General features: G+C 48.0%; 1 protein-coding gene across 6 annotated transcripts in view; it reads right to left on the bottom strand.

Moving 5' to 3' along the window:
* Positions 1-16,481, bottom strand: part of MOV10L1 (Mov10 like RNA helicase 1) — a 70,642-nt gene that overhangs the window by 35,792 nt on the left and 18,369 nt on the right. For all 6 annotated transcript variants that reach the window (XR_008517925.2, XM_054543839.2, XM_024240182.3 and 3 more), the window contains exons 6-11: positions 11,869-12,009; positions 11,017-11,258; positions 10,385-10,517; positions 8,288-8,482; positions 5,018-5,132; positions 112-289 (exon numbers count right to left, since the gene is read on the bottom strand). Coding sequence is in view for 5 of the 6 variants with exons in the window: in XM_054543839.2 (XP_054399814.2) it covers positions 112-289; positions 5,018-5,132; positions 8,288-8,482; positions 10,385-10,517; positions 11,017-11,258; positions 11,869-12,009 (1,004 nt within the window). In the remaining variant the exon portion in view is untranslated. The remainder of the gene's footprint in view (positions 1-111; positions 290-5,017; positions 5,133-8,287; positions 8,483-10,384; positions 10,518-11,016; positions 11,259-11,868; positions 12,010-16,481) is intronic.

Below are 16,481 nucleotides of genomic sequence, written 5' to 3'. Positions count from 1 at the left end.
AGAAAGAAGATGTGATAATGTGACTGTCATATTGCCAGTTAAAGAGTATCTTTTCTCAAGTGTGGTTTCTCTGCTAGTCCACCCAGGGAAGCATGCGAGTAACAAACACACCTGCGTAGAGAGAAGGCCTCCCTTCGGCCAACCCTGGGACCTCCAGAACCAGCAGATCGCCATTCCTTCTTAAGATGATCCCACTCATGTTATATTCTTTCAGTTCCATTTCTGCATAAATCTCCTCAAGCCACAGCAAAGTCGAAAACTTCTCCTTGTAATTTGACATGTTCAGAAGCTGGAAAACACCCAAACGTTATAAAGTCAGCGACAGCTCAGCAGCACTCTGGAAAGCAGCAGCTCCGGAGCGGGAAAGTTCCAACAGCTCCAGTTCAGCAGATGGCCCCCAGGTGGGGCGATCCTCGCCAGAGTCTGCAGATGCCTCAGTACGTTCCACACCCTTCAGCACGAGGGCCATGGGGCTCCAGCACGCTCCCTGGCCTTTGGCATGAGGCTGTGGGGCTCCAACTGGCGGTGTCCCTCCCTGCACTGCCCACTCCTGTCCACCCTCCCTGCTCTTTTTCAGGCTGTCCACGTTAATTCTGGAAAGGCAGAATTTGGCTTCCACAGACATCTGTGAAAAAAGGACAAACTTCCAGGTCTGGCCAAGGTGGACTAACAAGGACCAGATTTACCCTTCTACATGAAAAAAACTTAAAAGAGACAGAGAAATAAGAAACGATGGTGTTTAAACAATGAACATCATGCAGCAAAGGATTGTGATCCCAAGACTGGGGAAACAATCCATGGGGACCCCATGACTGATCCACCTGTGCCTGAACAGAGCTCCTAGGCCCCAGCACAGAGGACCCAGGGAAGCTGCATGGTCTCTAAGGAAATGAGCTCTGATCTGTGGGGCTGAGTGCCGGGAAGAGCAAGCAGCACAGAGTGGTTTGGAGAGGGTCGGGGGACCCACTCGGGACCATCAGCTCAGCACTGAGGAATGCATGAGACACCATCCTGCAAAACCCATTGAGGGGCCAGACCAGGGCCTCAGCATGAGGTGGGGGAAAACTCACAGCAGCCTGCCCAGAATTGGAAAGTGGGAGGGCAGAAAGTGTGTCTGAACACATGGTGGCTGAAAATTTCCAAATCTGAAGAAAACTCAAGGCCACATATTCAAGAATCCCAATGAACCCCAAGCACAAGAACAGGAAGAAAAGAATCTCTACCACCACACATCGTAAACTAAATCTATTAATATCAGTGATAAAAGAGAGAATTTTAAAAGCGGCTAAGAAAAAACAACGTTATGTGCAAAAGAGCAAAGATAAGAATTAAAGCAAAAGAACCCCATAAGAAAAACTAAAAAATACTTAGGAGATGAATGAAAACAAAAACACAATACAGCAAGACTTATGGGAGCAGCACAAGCAGTGCTGAGGGAATTTGTGACTATGAGCACTGATTCCCATGAGCGCTGCAAGGAATTAGACAAAGGTGAACAAACTAAACCCAAACACAGCAGAAGGAAGGAAATAAAGATTAGAGGAGAGATGAACAAAAGAGAGAACTGAAAAACAATACAGAAAACCAGGAAAACAAAAAGTTGGTTCTCCAAAAAGATCAACAAAATTGACAGACTTTTAGTAGATTAACTAGAAAAAAAGAGAAAGACATAAATTACTAAAATAAGATAGGAAAATGGGAACATTACTACAGATTCTACAGAAATAAAAAGGATTATAAGAGTATGAGCAATTGTATACCAATACCTAGATGAAATGGACAAATTCCTAGAAACACAAAACCTACCAAGACTAAACTATGAAGAAACAGAAAATCTGAATAGACTGATGACTACTAAGGAGGTTAAAGCAGTAATAAATATTCTGAAAAGGAAAACCCCAGGACCTGATGGCTCCATAGCTAAATTCTACCAAACATTTGAAGAATAACTAATACCAATCTTTCTCAAACTTTTCCAAAAAATTCAAGAGGAGGGAACACTCTCTGGCTTATTCTTATGAGGCCAGCATTACCCTGATCCCAAAACCAGACAGAGACACTTCAGGAAAAGAAAACTACAGACCAATATGAACACTGATGAAAAAATCCTCAACATGATACTAGCACACAAAATTCAGCAGCATATGAAAAGGATTAGCTGGGTGTGGTGGCTCATTCCTGTAGTCCCAGTTACTCGGGAGACTGAGGTGGGAGGATTGCTTGAGCCCAGGAGCTCGAGGCTGCAGTGAACAGTGACTGAGCCATTGCACTCCGGCCTGGGCAACACAGCAAGACCCTGTCTCAAAAAACATATATAAAATAAAAGGATTACATGCTATGATCAAGTGGAATTTATTCCTGGAATGCAAGGATAGTTCAACCTTTGAAAATCAATTACTGTAGCAACACACATTAACAGAAGGAAAAAAAAAATCACATGATCATCTCAATACAGAAAAAGCAACTGAATTTTTTTTTTTTTTTTTTTTTTTTTTGAGACAGAGTTTCCCTCTGTCACCAAGGCTCGAATGCAATGGTGCGATCTCAGCTCACTGAAACCTCTGCCTCTTGGGCTCAAGTGCCTCCCAGGTAGCTGGGATTACAGGTGCATGCCACCACGCCCAGCTAGCATCTGACAAAATTTAACACACTTTCATGATAACATTTAACAAACTAGGAAGAGAAGAAAACCAGGCTGCGTGCGGTGGCTCACGCCTGTACTTGCCTGTAATTCCAATACTTTGGGAGGCCAAGGCAGGAGGATTGTAAGACCCCGTCTCTATGATATACAAAAGTTAGCCGGGCATGGTGGTGTGCCCCTGTAGTCACAGCTGTGAGCTGTGATTGTGCCACTGCACTCCAGCGTGGGCGACAGGAGAGCCTGTCTCAAAAAAAAAAAAAAAAAAAGAGAGAAAAAGAAAAAGGAAAAGAAGAAAAAAAGAAAGAAAAGAAAGAAAGAAAACCACCACCTCAAAATGATAAAAGTCATATATGAAAAACCCACTGTTAACATCATACTCAATGGTGAAAGATCGAAAGCTTTTCCCATAAGATCAGGAACTTCCAAGGGAAGGATGCCTGCTTTCACCACTGCTATTCATCATGGTACTAGAAGTTCCAGCCAGAGCAATTAGGCAAGAAAAGGAAATGAAAGGCATCTAAATTGGAAAGGAAGAAGTAAAATTATCTGTTTGCAGATGGCATGCATAATTTTATATGTAGAAAACTCTAAAAGATTCCACAAAAAACTGTTAGAATAAATAAATTCAGCAAAGTAGCAGGGTACAAAATCAAAGGACAAAAATTATCTTCATTTCTAAACAACATCGAAGAATCTGAAAAGGAAGCTATGAGGGCAATGTATTTACAACAGCAGCAAAAATAATAAAATACTTACAAATTAATTTAACCAAAGAAGTGAAAAACATATACAGAGAAAACGACAAAACACTGCTGTAAGAAATTAAAGAAGACATAAATAAATATTAACACATTCCATGTTCACAGCCTGGAGGATTCAATATTGTTAAAATGTCCATACTAACCAACGCAATCTACAGATTCAATGCAATTCCCATCAAAATTCCAATGACAGGCGGGGTGCAGTGGCTCACACCTGTAATCCCAAGCACTTTGGGAGGCTGAGGTGGGAGGAATACTTGAGGCCAGGAGTTTGAGACCAGCCTGGGCAATGTAGTGAGACCTCGTCTCTGGGGAAAAAAAATTCCAATGGTGTATTTTGCAGAAATAGAAAAATGCATCTTAAAATTCGTATAAAAGATCTTGAAAAGCAAAATAAATTCTGCCAAAGAACAACAAAGCTGGAGGACTCAAATTTCCTGATTTCAAAACTTACTACAAAGCTGCAGCATCAAAACATCAAGTCAGTGGCCCGAGGTAGGAACTGAGGAGCACCCTCCAAGCCCAGCAGACCTGGGTCCCGAGGGAGGAGCTGAGGAGCACCTCTCCATCCCAGCAGACCCAGGTCCAGCTTTTTCTGCCACCTCAATGAACCATTCAGGCATTTGCCTACAAACTCAAAGTGACTGGGGGAGAGAGGACTGCGCTCCTGACTCATGGCATCCTCCCTGCCCAGGATCTGTGAGTAAAACATATCTGAACTTGTTTCTATCATGGCAGTGGATTGAATTTGCGCCTTCCATCCCAAGAACCCAGCACTGCCCAGGCCGGGTTTTCCCTGGCATTGGGGAACATAAGGTTGGGCTCCCAGTGCCAGATGGTCAGGCAGGCATAACCTGGACACAAGTCAGACGAGAGCCACTGGGGCGTCTGCCAGAATAAGTGTTTCCTGTGTGAGGAACCCTGGTCATGGGGCATCAGCTCGTCCTCCTGGTAAAACAAGGATCCCCTGAAGGGCACATGGTGAACACCCAGGTCCCATTCCCTTCATTCTCCTTAGGACAGGGCTGCCAGCTACTCTGGCACTGGAACTCCAGTTTAGCTGGGGACTCTCAGAACACCTTAAACCCCTACAGAAAAAAACCCTCCTGGACAAAAGGCAATGTTCTCCCCTCAAACTGCCAAATTTATAAACTTTTCTTCCTTCTTGAACTTTTCTTCTCCAGCCACCCCACTCAGAACATGCTCCTCTGTCCCCATGTGGGTGGGGACCTGGGCTCTCCTCCCCTGGACCCTTGCCCTGCTGGCTCTGTCAGGATGATGGTAAAAGGCTGGAACACTTCTTGCTCATAACAAAGGCCTCCTAGTCTAGCGAGAGAGGCCGAGCTGATGGCAGACGTATCCCTCAGTTCTTCTGCTCCAGACCCCAAAGGCCCTGTGCATGACCCCCAGTGAGGCTGTGGGATGCCAGCCCCTGGCGCACAGCAGGTCTGGCAGCGTGAGTGCTATGGTGCCTCATGCCTCACGGCCAGGCAGTGACCCTCGTTATCCCAGCTACCTGTGAAGGTCTGAACCTGAGAAGGAACCTCCTGGCTTTGTCAGAAAACAAGAGCATTAGAAGATGCCAACACCCCACAGGCCATCAGACACTTCCTACCTCTGCAAGTAATGGCTGGAAAGTCAGGATGTCAATTTTTTGTTCCACACATTTTCTAAGTCTATCTGGGATTGGATATTGGGGAAGAAAACTTGGAAGTTGTCGTCTTGAGTTCCTTAAAAAATTAAGTTCACAAGTTAAAAACAAGTCTTTATCACCAGGTATCACTAGACATTCTTACCTAAACATCCTTTCCTATTTTAGGAAGACCGAAGTCCATCCATTCCCTGAGAAGAACTGATATATGAATAGCTGGTCTAAGGCAGTGGTTTGAAGCTTTCGTTTTAGCTCTGGGATCCTTTCCTGAAACTGTTCCCACAAGTGCTCTACTATTTGTAAACAGGTAAGCGTAGCTGCACAGGCTGCGGGAAAACAGGGCTGGAACCCCCAGAATCTCCTGGAACCAGGAGTTTGAAAACAGCTGTTTTTAACATTCTATGAGCTAAGCTCTTCCTACTATATTTGACATCAGGACTCCATCTGGGCCTATCTCTGCAAAGCACACATTAGGAAAAGGCTGCTCTGTCTGGGTCCTGCCTTCCATTTGTTTTTGTTTTGTTTCCCAGCCTGTGGTTTCTCTGGGGAAATTCAGTTTGTTCAGGAGGAAGAACATCGCTGCTCTGGAGGCAAGCCCAATAGAGCAACAGAAACAATGGGAAACGGACAGACAGGAGAGGAGAAGCCAGGAGAGAACAGGGAAACGAAAAGTCAGAGTGAGGTCGATAAACCTCAACTCAGCAAAGAAGGATGTTGGTTGGGCCTTTATCCCTCATTCCCTCCCAGCTCTCCATTTCAGTGCAGTCTCACCCAAGAGAGAAGCCCACATTGCTCTCCGTATTCCATTCACTGTCATCTCAATTTGGGTTCCACTGGCTCAGCCCTCAACAGGAGAAGCTGGGTGAAGACACTCCCCATGGTTTGTGCCAAGGGTTATGTCAGTGCTCACGTGCGAGGTGTATTTGGAAAGCACTGATTACTAACATGAACAAGGTAAAGGGAAACCAGGATGATCACTACAGGCTTAGGTCAACAGCCTGAACAGCTAACAGAACCACGTGGCCTCAACAGACACGCTGGATTAACAAAATGTGGTTCCTACCATGATGGGTGGCTAGAAACTTGGCTGGGAATGTGCTGGCCTACAGAGCCCCCCAGAACAGATCTGCTAAGTGAACACGCTGCTCTAGCTAAGAGCCAAAGCTGCCTGGCACTAGGGGTCCTAGCAGGAAGTGCAGGACCTGTGACAGGCGGCCACGGATGGACAGCTCTGGAAGCAGGCACCTGTCAATGCCTGCGTGGGCAGGTCCAGACACCTGGTGCTCCAGGTGTGCTCGAGCCAACCCAGGTCAGGCACTCTGGGTCACCAACCTGAGTGGCAGGAAACTGATGTCCTTGTTTTAGAGATGCTCCCACACAATATGTTAATATTCACGGGGAAGTAACTGACCAGGGGGTTAAAATCCTTGTGGCTGTTGCTCTGTGTATTTCACTCTTTCTGTTAAGCCAAATGATAACTAGAAAGTTGCTTGGTGTGTCACTAGATAAGAACCAGGGATCCTCCAATGCTCCTGTCATTAAAACTCGATCCTCGCGGACTCTGCTCTGCCTGGCAGCCGAGGGACCTTCCTGCTCCTTTTCTGGGTTACATCCCTACCGCCCCTTGATGTTGAAACTGTGCCCCAAAGAGTTAAAGAAACCAATGATTAACAGAAATTCTTGAGCCTGCAGGATGGGTGATAAGAGAAGAAACAACTCCAACGCTGAGTCTCCCCCTGCTTATGACATCAAAGGACTGGCTGAGATCAGCTGGAACCAAGATGGACAACTGGAGTTTGTGCAGAGCTTGCTGACGTCACAGCCTGGATTCCCACCGTGTTTCATGCGAACTCCCTCCGAACTGGCACACGTGACCCGTGAGGTAGCATGAAGAGGTAACTACGCACACCCAAGGCCTTTCCAGACCTCCCTTTTCCTTCCACCAACCACCTATTAATCCCAGATTCTACCCACTAAATGTTTTCTGATGAAATTACCGCCTTAAAGCCAGCACAGAGAGACACATTTGAGCTTGACTCCTGTCTCCTTGGGGGTTGGTTTTCAATACAAAGCTTTTCTTTTCTCAGAAACCCACTGTTGTAGCAATGGCCCCTAGTGCATCAGGCAGTGAGCCCCTTTTTCTCAATAATAATATGCCCAGGGATCACGACTGCTTATTCGCTTACTGAGTGATTGCTTTGTGCCAGAAAACTGCACATTTTACATGCCTGACCTCATTCAATCTTCAAACCACACGAGGCAGGGACTGTTATTTTACCAATGAGAACAAGGCTCAGAGTGGTTAAGAAACTTGCCCAAGGTCACACAGCTTCTTGGTGGTGGTGCTGTGATTCAAACAATGGTCTAACCTTAAAAGGTAAACAACCACATGATATTCTTTCCTGGTAACAGGTTTTCCCTCTAGTCTGCAACTAAGTAGAAGTCCATAATCCCTCATCTTGAACTGTAACTGGGGCAACACGTGATTTGAAATTCAGAATCTTTCAATATTAGAAAAGTGACCCATTTCACCCTCAGGGAGGTCTGGGGTAGTAGCAGAGCTCAAACCCATCAGTTATTATAGCTGACGGAGGAAAAGTCACATCACACAGGACAAAGTCATTACACTTTAAAAAGCCTGCTATTCAGGGCTTTTTCATTTTATAACCACAGAAGAGAACACGTGGACGTGAAGTGCTTTCCTGAGACTACCCTCCAGTTAAAATCTGGGTGGTCCCTACGTTCCCCAGCCACAAGTCCCAGATCACACACTGCTTCTCCTAACTTCATTCTTAAGTGGTACCACATCTTCAAACAGGCCTCGGGTGACCCCACAATCCTGTTGACCCCAACGTGAATGACATGGGGATGCCGTGCACTACACACCATGGCCTCGTCAGGATGGGAGAGGTGGAGGGAGCTGGGTGAGGCCAGCCTGCTCTGAGAGCCACCTTGGAACTGCCAGGACACAGTGGGGCTTGGGGGAGTGAAGGCTGTCTTCCTTGGGCTTCACGCTGCTGCTGCGCAGCTGCAGAGACAGAACTTGACCTTCAGAGCTTCATGGCAATGCACCCCGTCCTCCAAATGCAATAATGGACAGAGGCTTGAACCCCAGCTTCACCCCCTTTATACCTCCCCAGCCAGGTGGTGGCTACCGCCTGCCAGTGCACGTCTGCTTTTCCTTCACAGATAAAACTGCCAGACCAAGAGCCACACTCATTTCACTTATGGTACCTTTTCTGTGTGGTCACAACAACTGTAGTTTTTGTGGATGTTAATGCTTGTGAACTTTTAAGCTTTTTCCAAGAAAATGGTTCACGCACAGCAATTAGTGACTCCTCCCCACTGATAACATTTACTTCAAGGTATCGCCCAATTAGGAAATCGGAAAAACAAAGCAAAAGGAGCTCCTTGCAGCGGCCAGGATTTCTTGAAAAAACAAAATGAAATTTAGTTTTAGTCATAAATAAGATAGGCAGTCAACACAATTTTCCTTTGTACATACAAGAAAAGTGACAGCTAACAGTCACCTTTAGTCTTCAATAATTCTTTTTACAGAGAAAAAAGACATCTTCTAAAATAAGCTATGTAATTAATATTTTCTCAAGATAAAATTAAGCACCTACAGGCCGGGTGTGGTGGCTCAGGCCTGTAATCCCAGCACTTTGGAAGACTGAGGTGGGCAGATCGCTTGAGCCCAGGAGTTTGAGACCAGCCTGGGCAATATAGGATGAACCTGTCTCTGCAAAAAATACACAAATTAGCCGGACATGGTGGCGCGTGCCTGTGGTTCCAGCTACTCGGGAGGCTGGGGTGGGAGCCTAGGGAGGTGGAGGCTGCGGTGAGCTGTGACCATGCCTCTGCACTCCAGCCTGGGCAAGAGTGAGACCCTGTCTCAAAAAAAAAAAAAAAAAAAGTAAGCATCTACAATAGTCTTTTTTGTAATCCTAACACATTAAGAATAGGAAAAATTTTTGATATTCCCAATTTTAAGTCAGAATTTTATGACATGACCAAAAATAGGTACTTTATCTAATGTGCTTTCTGCCCAGTCCTTGCTGTGGCTCTAACTGGGGCTACATCATCCAGACTACACTTTGTGCTCACCTATGGCTTTTTTTTTTTTTTTTGAAACGGAGTCTCGCTCTGTCACCCAGGCTGGAGTGCAGTGGCGCGATCTCAGCTCACTGCAAGCTCCGCCTCCCGGGTTCACGCCATTCTCCTGCCTCAGCCTCCTGGGTAGCTGGGACAACAGGTGCCCGCCACCACGCCCGGCTAATTTTTTTTATTTTTAGTAGAGACGGGATTTCACCGTGTTAGCACCTATGGCTTTTTTAAAAAAACCTGTTTCTATGTTGTCATAATGTCAAAAAAAAAGAAAAAAAGCATTGAAGCTGGCTGCACCTCACACAGCTGACTGTGCACTTGCCACCCACAGCTTGATGTTGATGAGCTGTGATTTAATCCGATTTAAGTTTTTAAAAAATTTAGAATTAGACACCCAGCTGGAAGGCGATCACGCACTGTCGGGCAGCTTAGGCAGGGATGCAGGGACACAGGGAGCCGGAGGACAGGGCCTGTTTGGTCAGCTGATGTAACCACCCACACCAGGGAGAGCAGAGGGCTCAAGGTTGGCGTCTGGCATCCCAGCTAGGAAGGTGCCCTTCCTGCCCCTCTCTCAGCACACTGTGCTGTCCATGCCTTGGCCACATGCCCAGATGACAGGATGCAGATGACCGAGGTCCAAGGGCTCGGCTACGGGGAACACGTGCAAGGCAGTGAAGAGGAGCCGACGTGATGTCTCAGAACAGCAGAAGCACAGGGAGCTCAGGCTTCAGAGAGCCTCAGAGACACCCTGTTTTCTTTGTGAGGGTGAGAGGCCGTCTGGTGAGGACCCTCATGAGTGGTGCGAAGTTACAGGATCCATTGCCCCAGGTGGGTCACACTTTGTAGCCAGCTTCTAGACCAATGCTTTTTCTTAGGATTCTGTCACATCAAAAAGGTCAGGTGTACCTTTTTGTTCTTTTGAAACAGAGTCTTGCTCTGTCTCAGGCTGGACTGCAGTCGTGCGATCTTGGCTCACTGCAACCTCTGTCACCTGGGTTTAAGCGATTCTACTGCCTCATCCTCCTGAGTAGCTAGGATTACAGGGGCCCAAGTAATTTCCGTATTTTTAGTAGAGGCGGGGTTTCGCCATGGTGGCCAGGCTGGCTTTGAACTCCTGGTCTTAGGTGATCCACCCGCCTCAGAGGAGTACCTTTTATAACACCCAACCTACAAGCATCCGAGATACTTAGAAACGCGGCTCTCCCCAGACCTCCAGGCCCTTACTTTCCATCACAGATGACCACAATGAAGGTTTTTCCCCCTGGAGGGACAAGCCCCCCAGGCTCGGGCTCTGTCTTCTGCTTCCTTGATAGAATGTTGTCTTTTTCTCCATTTTCTCCTTTACAGGTACAATCACCTGGGAAATAAAATTTTAATACAGAAGTAGACCAAAAGGTAAATTATCTCTAACAGTGCTGGCATGCTTAGTGGAAATGAATACTCTCTCACACACACAAAGACAGATGCACACAAAAACACGGGGTAAAGACTCAGATGGTGGCTGGAAAAACATAAACAGAGAGAGCAGCTGGAAGTAGGAGAGGGCTGTGACTACGACTATCCAAGTGCCGGGAGAGAAGGCCTGCCCCGGCGCGCCCAGCAATCTTTCCCTGCTTCGAAGTACTCAGGAGCCGGCTGCCATCTGAAGCACCTCTTGGTATTTGTCAAGCTGCTTTTTGTCCCTCTCCCTAACCTCGTCAGCAAGAGGAGAAGGGCCTGAAGCCAAAGAGCTCAGAGCACAAAGCACTGCAGCTGCTGGGTGTTCTGGCCCCTGCTGCCTGCCCTGTCCAGAACTCACAACCCCACGGCCCCCAGCCCACCCGACCTCACGCAGTGACAGCCGAAACGTCCATTACCTGGAGAGATTCCTCTGTTGTTCACCAAACTGCTCTCTGACATCTGAGAGGTTTTGTTTTTTGTGTGCCTATTTAATAAATTAATATTTTCATCTGATGAATTCTCCTTCTCAGGAACAGAAACAAAAGATACGCCGGGGCACATATGGTCTTCATCCAGCATTTGGAATCTGAATTGTTTAGATTTGTCCCAGCCGGCCAGTTTACAGCTGACTAAGTTTTGAGGAATGTCTCCTTTATTCCTGGAAAAATAAAATTAACTATGAACACAGCCAGGATTTCTAAAACCAAAATATTAGTTATCATAAAACACAGAACTTAATCTAGGAAGTGGTGACTGCAAATACACTTATGAATATAAGTCAAAAGGTCATTTTTGGGTAAAAAATTTTGAAAAGATCTTCATGCCGGGCTTGGTGGCTGACGCCTGTAATCCCAGCATTTTGGGAGGCCGAGGCGGCGGATCACGAGGTCAGGAGATCAAGACCATCCTGGCTAACACGGTGAAACCCCGTCTCTGCTAAAAATACAAAAAATTAGCCAGGCGTGGTGGCGGGCGCCTGTAGTCCCAGCTACTTGGGAGGCTGAGGCAGGAGAATGGCGTGAACCTGGGAGGTGGAGGTTGCAGTGAGCCGAGATCGCGCCACTGCACTCCAGCCTGGACGACAGAGCAAGACACTGTCTCAAAAAAAAAAAAAAAAAAAAAAAAAAAAGAAAAAAAGAAAAAAGAAAAGATCTTCATAAAGAAAAAAATAAATGACCAAAGTAAAGTTGGTTTTACAGAAATTATTAAGTCATAGTGTACAAGCCATTAATGTAGCTTTATAGAAAATGTTTCAGTGGCAAACTCACTCTATCCAGATCACCATGGTTTTACTTCTTCCTTCCTTTAGGGTTCCAAAATGCGTCATCTGTGTAACTTCAATATCACCTTTGTTCTTCAACAAAATGGTTCCATAGAAATGAGTGGCCTCATGAACAGGAGCAGCGTCTCTGAAAAAAAGAGCCCCAGAAAGACATCCCTCTGCAGCAGCACCACCCCTTCCTCGCCTGCCTCCGCTCCTGAGGATAGACTGCTGGTGGGGGCACTCAGAGGACCACCTCACCACAGCCAGGGCTTCCACAGACTTAGGTTTCTAAGGAGGATGGCAAACCCTAAGGAAGAGAACGACGCACTTCATAAAGTCTAGAGAAAAGGGAGCAGCCCAGGGGACAGCCACAGGCAAGGAGCCTGAGAACGGTGTCCTGAACGTGCTCCCCAGCACTCCCCTACCTCCTGCTCAGAGCGCAGAGTTACGGTGGCATTCTCAGTCCTCTTTTCTCCAGCCACCTCCCAAGGTGGTGGTGGGGGAAGCATGGGCCTTGCCTATTAAGGCTCCACTTAACTTGCTTTGGAAAGAGTTTTGTTGCTTTGAAGTGTTTGAAAACAATGAAATGGGAAGTTTTTCTCTTTAGAAAATGAGAAAATGAGATTTCACCTTTCCCTAAAAATGGACCCACTTACTTCCCCTTCTTCTACTGACGCTGCAGGCTTGATTCTCCTCCCTGCCTCTCCACAAGCTCTTTCCAGAAGGTAAACCTGCCTCATGCCACTTCCCAGTCTGCAGCACCATTAAAAAAATGGGGTCTCTAGAATGGCTCCCCACAATTCTGGCCCCTGCTGCAAACTCACTGAGGTTCCCAGCTACAGAGCAGCCCTCCTGGCGGGCGCCTGTCTGGCTCCTCCTTCTCCGTGTGCCCAGGTGTGACAAGGGAGGTGTGGGGCAGAGTCCACAGTGTTGCTGATGGACGGGGTGGGGATTTTGCAGGAAGGAGTCGTCAGATGCGACTGCCCGGTCCGTGGCTCAGCCCCCACAGGAGAAGCTGCGGAGCTCTTGCCATGGGAAGGCTGTGGGACTGAGTAAAGAGCGGGAGCTCGCTTGGCACATGATCTGTTTCTAGAGTGCTCTGTCCCGGCTTCCCTGGCTCACCCACCCAAGCAGCTTCTACTCTGTGGTCAGGAGGCCTCAGCGGGGAAATGCTGTTGGGGCAGAAACAGGTCTTTTTCAAGCATTTCTAGCCTAAAGAGTAAGGAAAGCGCAGGTTCCGTGCTGTGCTGTCTCCTTAGCGGCCCTGGTGAGTCCTGAAGACCCCAGGCCACACTGCAGGCCCATGCATCCTGGGCCTGATGCAAGAATGGGATGCCACAGCTTCTGCCTGGGGATGAGGTCAGAGAACAGACAGGAAGCCTGAGGAGTCCGACTCAGACATAGGGAGGAGGTGCAGGTCTTATTTCCTGGCACCGCCAGGCTCAGCAGACTGGGCTGAAAGCAGAGCTCCTGTGCGTCCCAGGCTTCTGTGGTCAGATGCAGTGGGAGCAGTGCACGTCACATCCAAGCCCCACAAGATGGACCCTAGGCACCCTCCCAAAGGAAAGCGTGGTCCAGTGGGGAGAGGGAACTGGGCTCCGAGCACCCAAACAAGCATCTGCCAGTGGGCCGTGGGGCGAGGCTCCTAGGAGGCTGAGCCCACCAGGCCCTGTCCCGTAACACCTCCCACAGCCCCGAGTCCACCCTCCGGCGGCTCCCTTACATGGGGCGCACTGCTCCACACACCCCTGTGGCTCAGTGCACCCAGAGCCCAGCCAGGCACCAGATATGGGGCTGGAAAGCAGACGCTTTCCCCAAACAGAACCCGCATTCTACCGGGATCAAAAATAAGCGGACTGATGGAGGAGATGTCTCAGAAGCTCACTGGTGGTGAGTGAGGAGTGTGAAAAGAAAATAAAGACTCGGGGCCAGGTGCGGTGGCTCCACCTGTAATCCCAGCATTTTGAGAGGCTGAGGCAGGCGGATCACGAGGTCAGGAGATTGAGACCATCCTGGCTAACACGGTGAAACCCTGTCTCTATTAAAAATACAAAAAATTAGCCAGGCATGGTGGCGGGTGCCTATAGTCCCATAGTCCCAGCTACTCGGGAGGCTGAGGTGGGTGAATGGCGTGAACCCAGGAGGTGGAACTTGCAGTGAGCCGAGATCACGCCACTGCACACCAACCTGGGTGACAGGGCGAGACTCCGTTTCAAAAAACAAAACAAAAAAAAAGCAAAGACAGAGTCGGGACCCCACTTACCATGCCAAAAGGAAAAAACTCAGCCAGAAGCTGAGTCATGGAAGAAGCTGCCTTTCCTTTGTCCCTAAGCAGAGAGCTACGAGACAAGGTTAAACATCTCCATGTTACCTTCTCTTACATCAAAGTGCTGATTTACACAACTGACTCTCCCTCCCTGCTCCTTTTCCTTTCTTCTTGCAAATGTGTATTCAGTCATGTGACCACACCCTCTTTTGCCTCCAGCCCATTTTTCTCTTTTAAATATTGAAGGCCTCAAAATCATCTTTGGAAAAAGGCATGAACCACAGATTGTTCCTGTGGATTTGTGGTCCTTTTTCCCAGGCATGTCCTTCACCTTGGCAAAGTGAACTTCTAACTTGATTGAGACCTGTCTCACATACCTTTTGGTTACAGGAGGAAAGGCAGGCAGGGAGGGGGCAGGTCAGAGCTGGGGCTGCCCCACAAGTAGGGAGCTCAGGGAAGTCTCGTCATGTCTAGCACACAAAGAAGAACACAGATACAGAAAATCTAATAATTTTTTTTTTAATTCGTGATGGAGTCTGGCTCTGTTACCCAGGCTGGAGTGCAGTGGCACGATCTCTGCTCACTGCAACTTCCGCTTCCCGGGTTCACGCAATTCTCCTGCCTCAGCCTCCAGAGTAGCTGGGATTAAGGGTGTGCGTTGCCACACCTGGCTAATTTTTTGTATTTTAGTAGAGATGGGGTTTCACCGTGTTGCCCAGGCTGTTCTCGAACTCCTGAGCTCAGGCAATCCACCCGCCTTGGCCTCCCAAAGTCCTAGGATTACAGGCGTGCGCCACTATGGCCAGCCAGAAATCCAATAATTTTAAGAACCAACTACATCCAATGCATTTTTTAAATGCCAAAATGTGAAACAACAAAAGAGAAAAATCCACCCAAAATGGCAATCACCAATATAAGATGAAGGATGAAGAGGGATCCCTAATAACTCCACCTTCAGTCAACCACAGAGATGGCTGAAAGCTTCCAAAAGACAGTCTCTTTTTTTTTTTTTTGAGACGGAGTGTCACTCTGTTGCCCAGGCTGGAGTGCAGTGGCGCGATCTTGGCTCACTGTAGGCTCCGCCTCCTGTGTTCACGCCATTCTCCTGCCTTAGCCTCCCGAGTAGCTGGGACTACAGTCGCCCGCCACCACGCCTGGCTAATTTTTTGTGTTTTTAGTAGAGATGGGGTTTCACTGTGTTAGCCAGGATGGTCTCGATCTCCCGACCTCGTGATCCACCCACCTCGGCCTCCCAAAGTGCTGGGATTACGGGCGTGAGCCACCGCGCCTGGCAAGACAGTCTTTTTTTTTTTGAGACAGAGTCTTCCTCTGTCACCCAGGCTGGAGTGCAGTGGCGTGATCTCGCCTCACTGCAACCTCTGCCTCTTGGGTTCAAGTGATTCTCCTGCCTCAGCCTCCCGAGTAGCTGGGATTACAGATGCCTGCCACCACACCCGGGTAATTTTTGTATTTTTAGTAGAGACGGGGTTTCTTCATGTTGGCCAGGCTGGTCTTGAACTCCTGACCTTGTGATCCACCCGCCTCGGCATCCCAAAGCGTTGGGATTACAGGCGTGAGCCACCATGACCAGCCTCCTTTTCCTTTCTCTTTTTTTTTTTAAGACAGAGCCTTGCTGTGTTGCCCAGGCTAGAGTGCGGTAGCACGATCACAGCTCACTGCAGCCTCAAGCTCCTAGACTCAAGCAATCTTCCTGCTTCAACCTCGTGCATAGCTGGGACCAGAGGCTCGGCTAATTTTCTTTTTTTTTTTGAAAAGGAGTCTCGCTCTGTAGCCCAGGCTGGAGTGCAGTGGCGCGATCTTGGCTCACTGCAAGCTCCGCCTCTCAGGTTCACGTCATTCTCTTGCCTCAGCCTCCCAAGCAGCTGGGATTACAGGTGCCCACCACCACGCCCGGCTAATTTTTTGTATTTTTTAGTAGACACAGGGTTTCACTGTGTTAGCCAGGATGGTCTCGATCTCCTGACCTCGTGATCCACCCACCTCGGCCTCCCAAAGTGCTGGGATTACAAGCGTGAGCCACCGCGCCCGGCCTCGCTTGGCTAATTTTTTAATGTTTTGTGGAGATGGGGTCTCACTATGTTGCCCAGGCTGGTCTCAAATTCCTGGGCTCAAGCAATTCTCCTGCCACAGCCTCCCGAAGTGCTAGGGATGCTCTCCTTTTACCCCAACAACTCAGGGCTTGAAATGTCTACTATTTGGCTTATTAAAGTAACTCTTCAAAATATACTTATATTGGGCCTTTCACATCCCAAATAAGAAAAGCATTTTCTTTTTTTGAGACGGAGTTTTGCTTGTCGCCCAGGCCTGAATGCAGTGGCGTGATCTCAGCT

Source organism: Pongo abelii, chromosome 23, assembly GCF_028885655.2.
Source record: "Pongo abelii isolate AG06213 chromosome 23, NHGRI_mPonAbe1-v2.0_pri, whole genome shotgun sequence".
Classification (NCBI taxonomy): domain Eukaryota; kingdom Metazoa; phylum Chordata; class Mammalia; order Primates; family Hominidae; genus Pongo; species Pongo abelii.
Note: the sequence above shows the minus strand (reverse complement) of the source record. Positions and strands in the feature narration are given on the sequence as shown.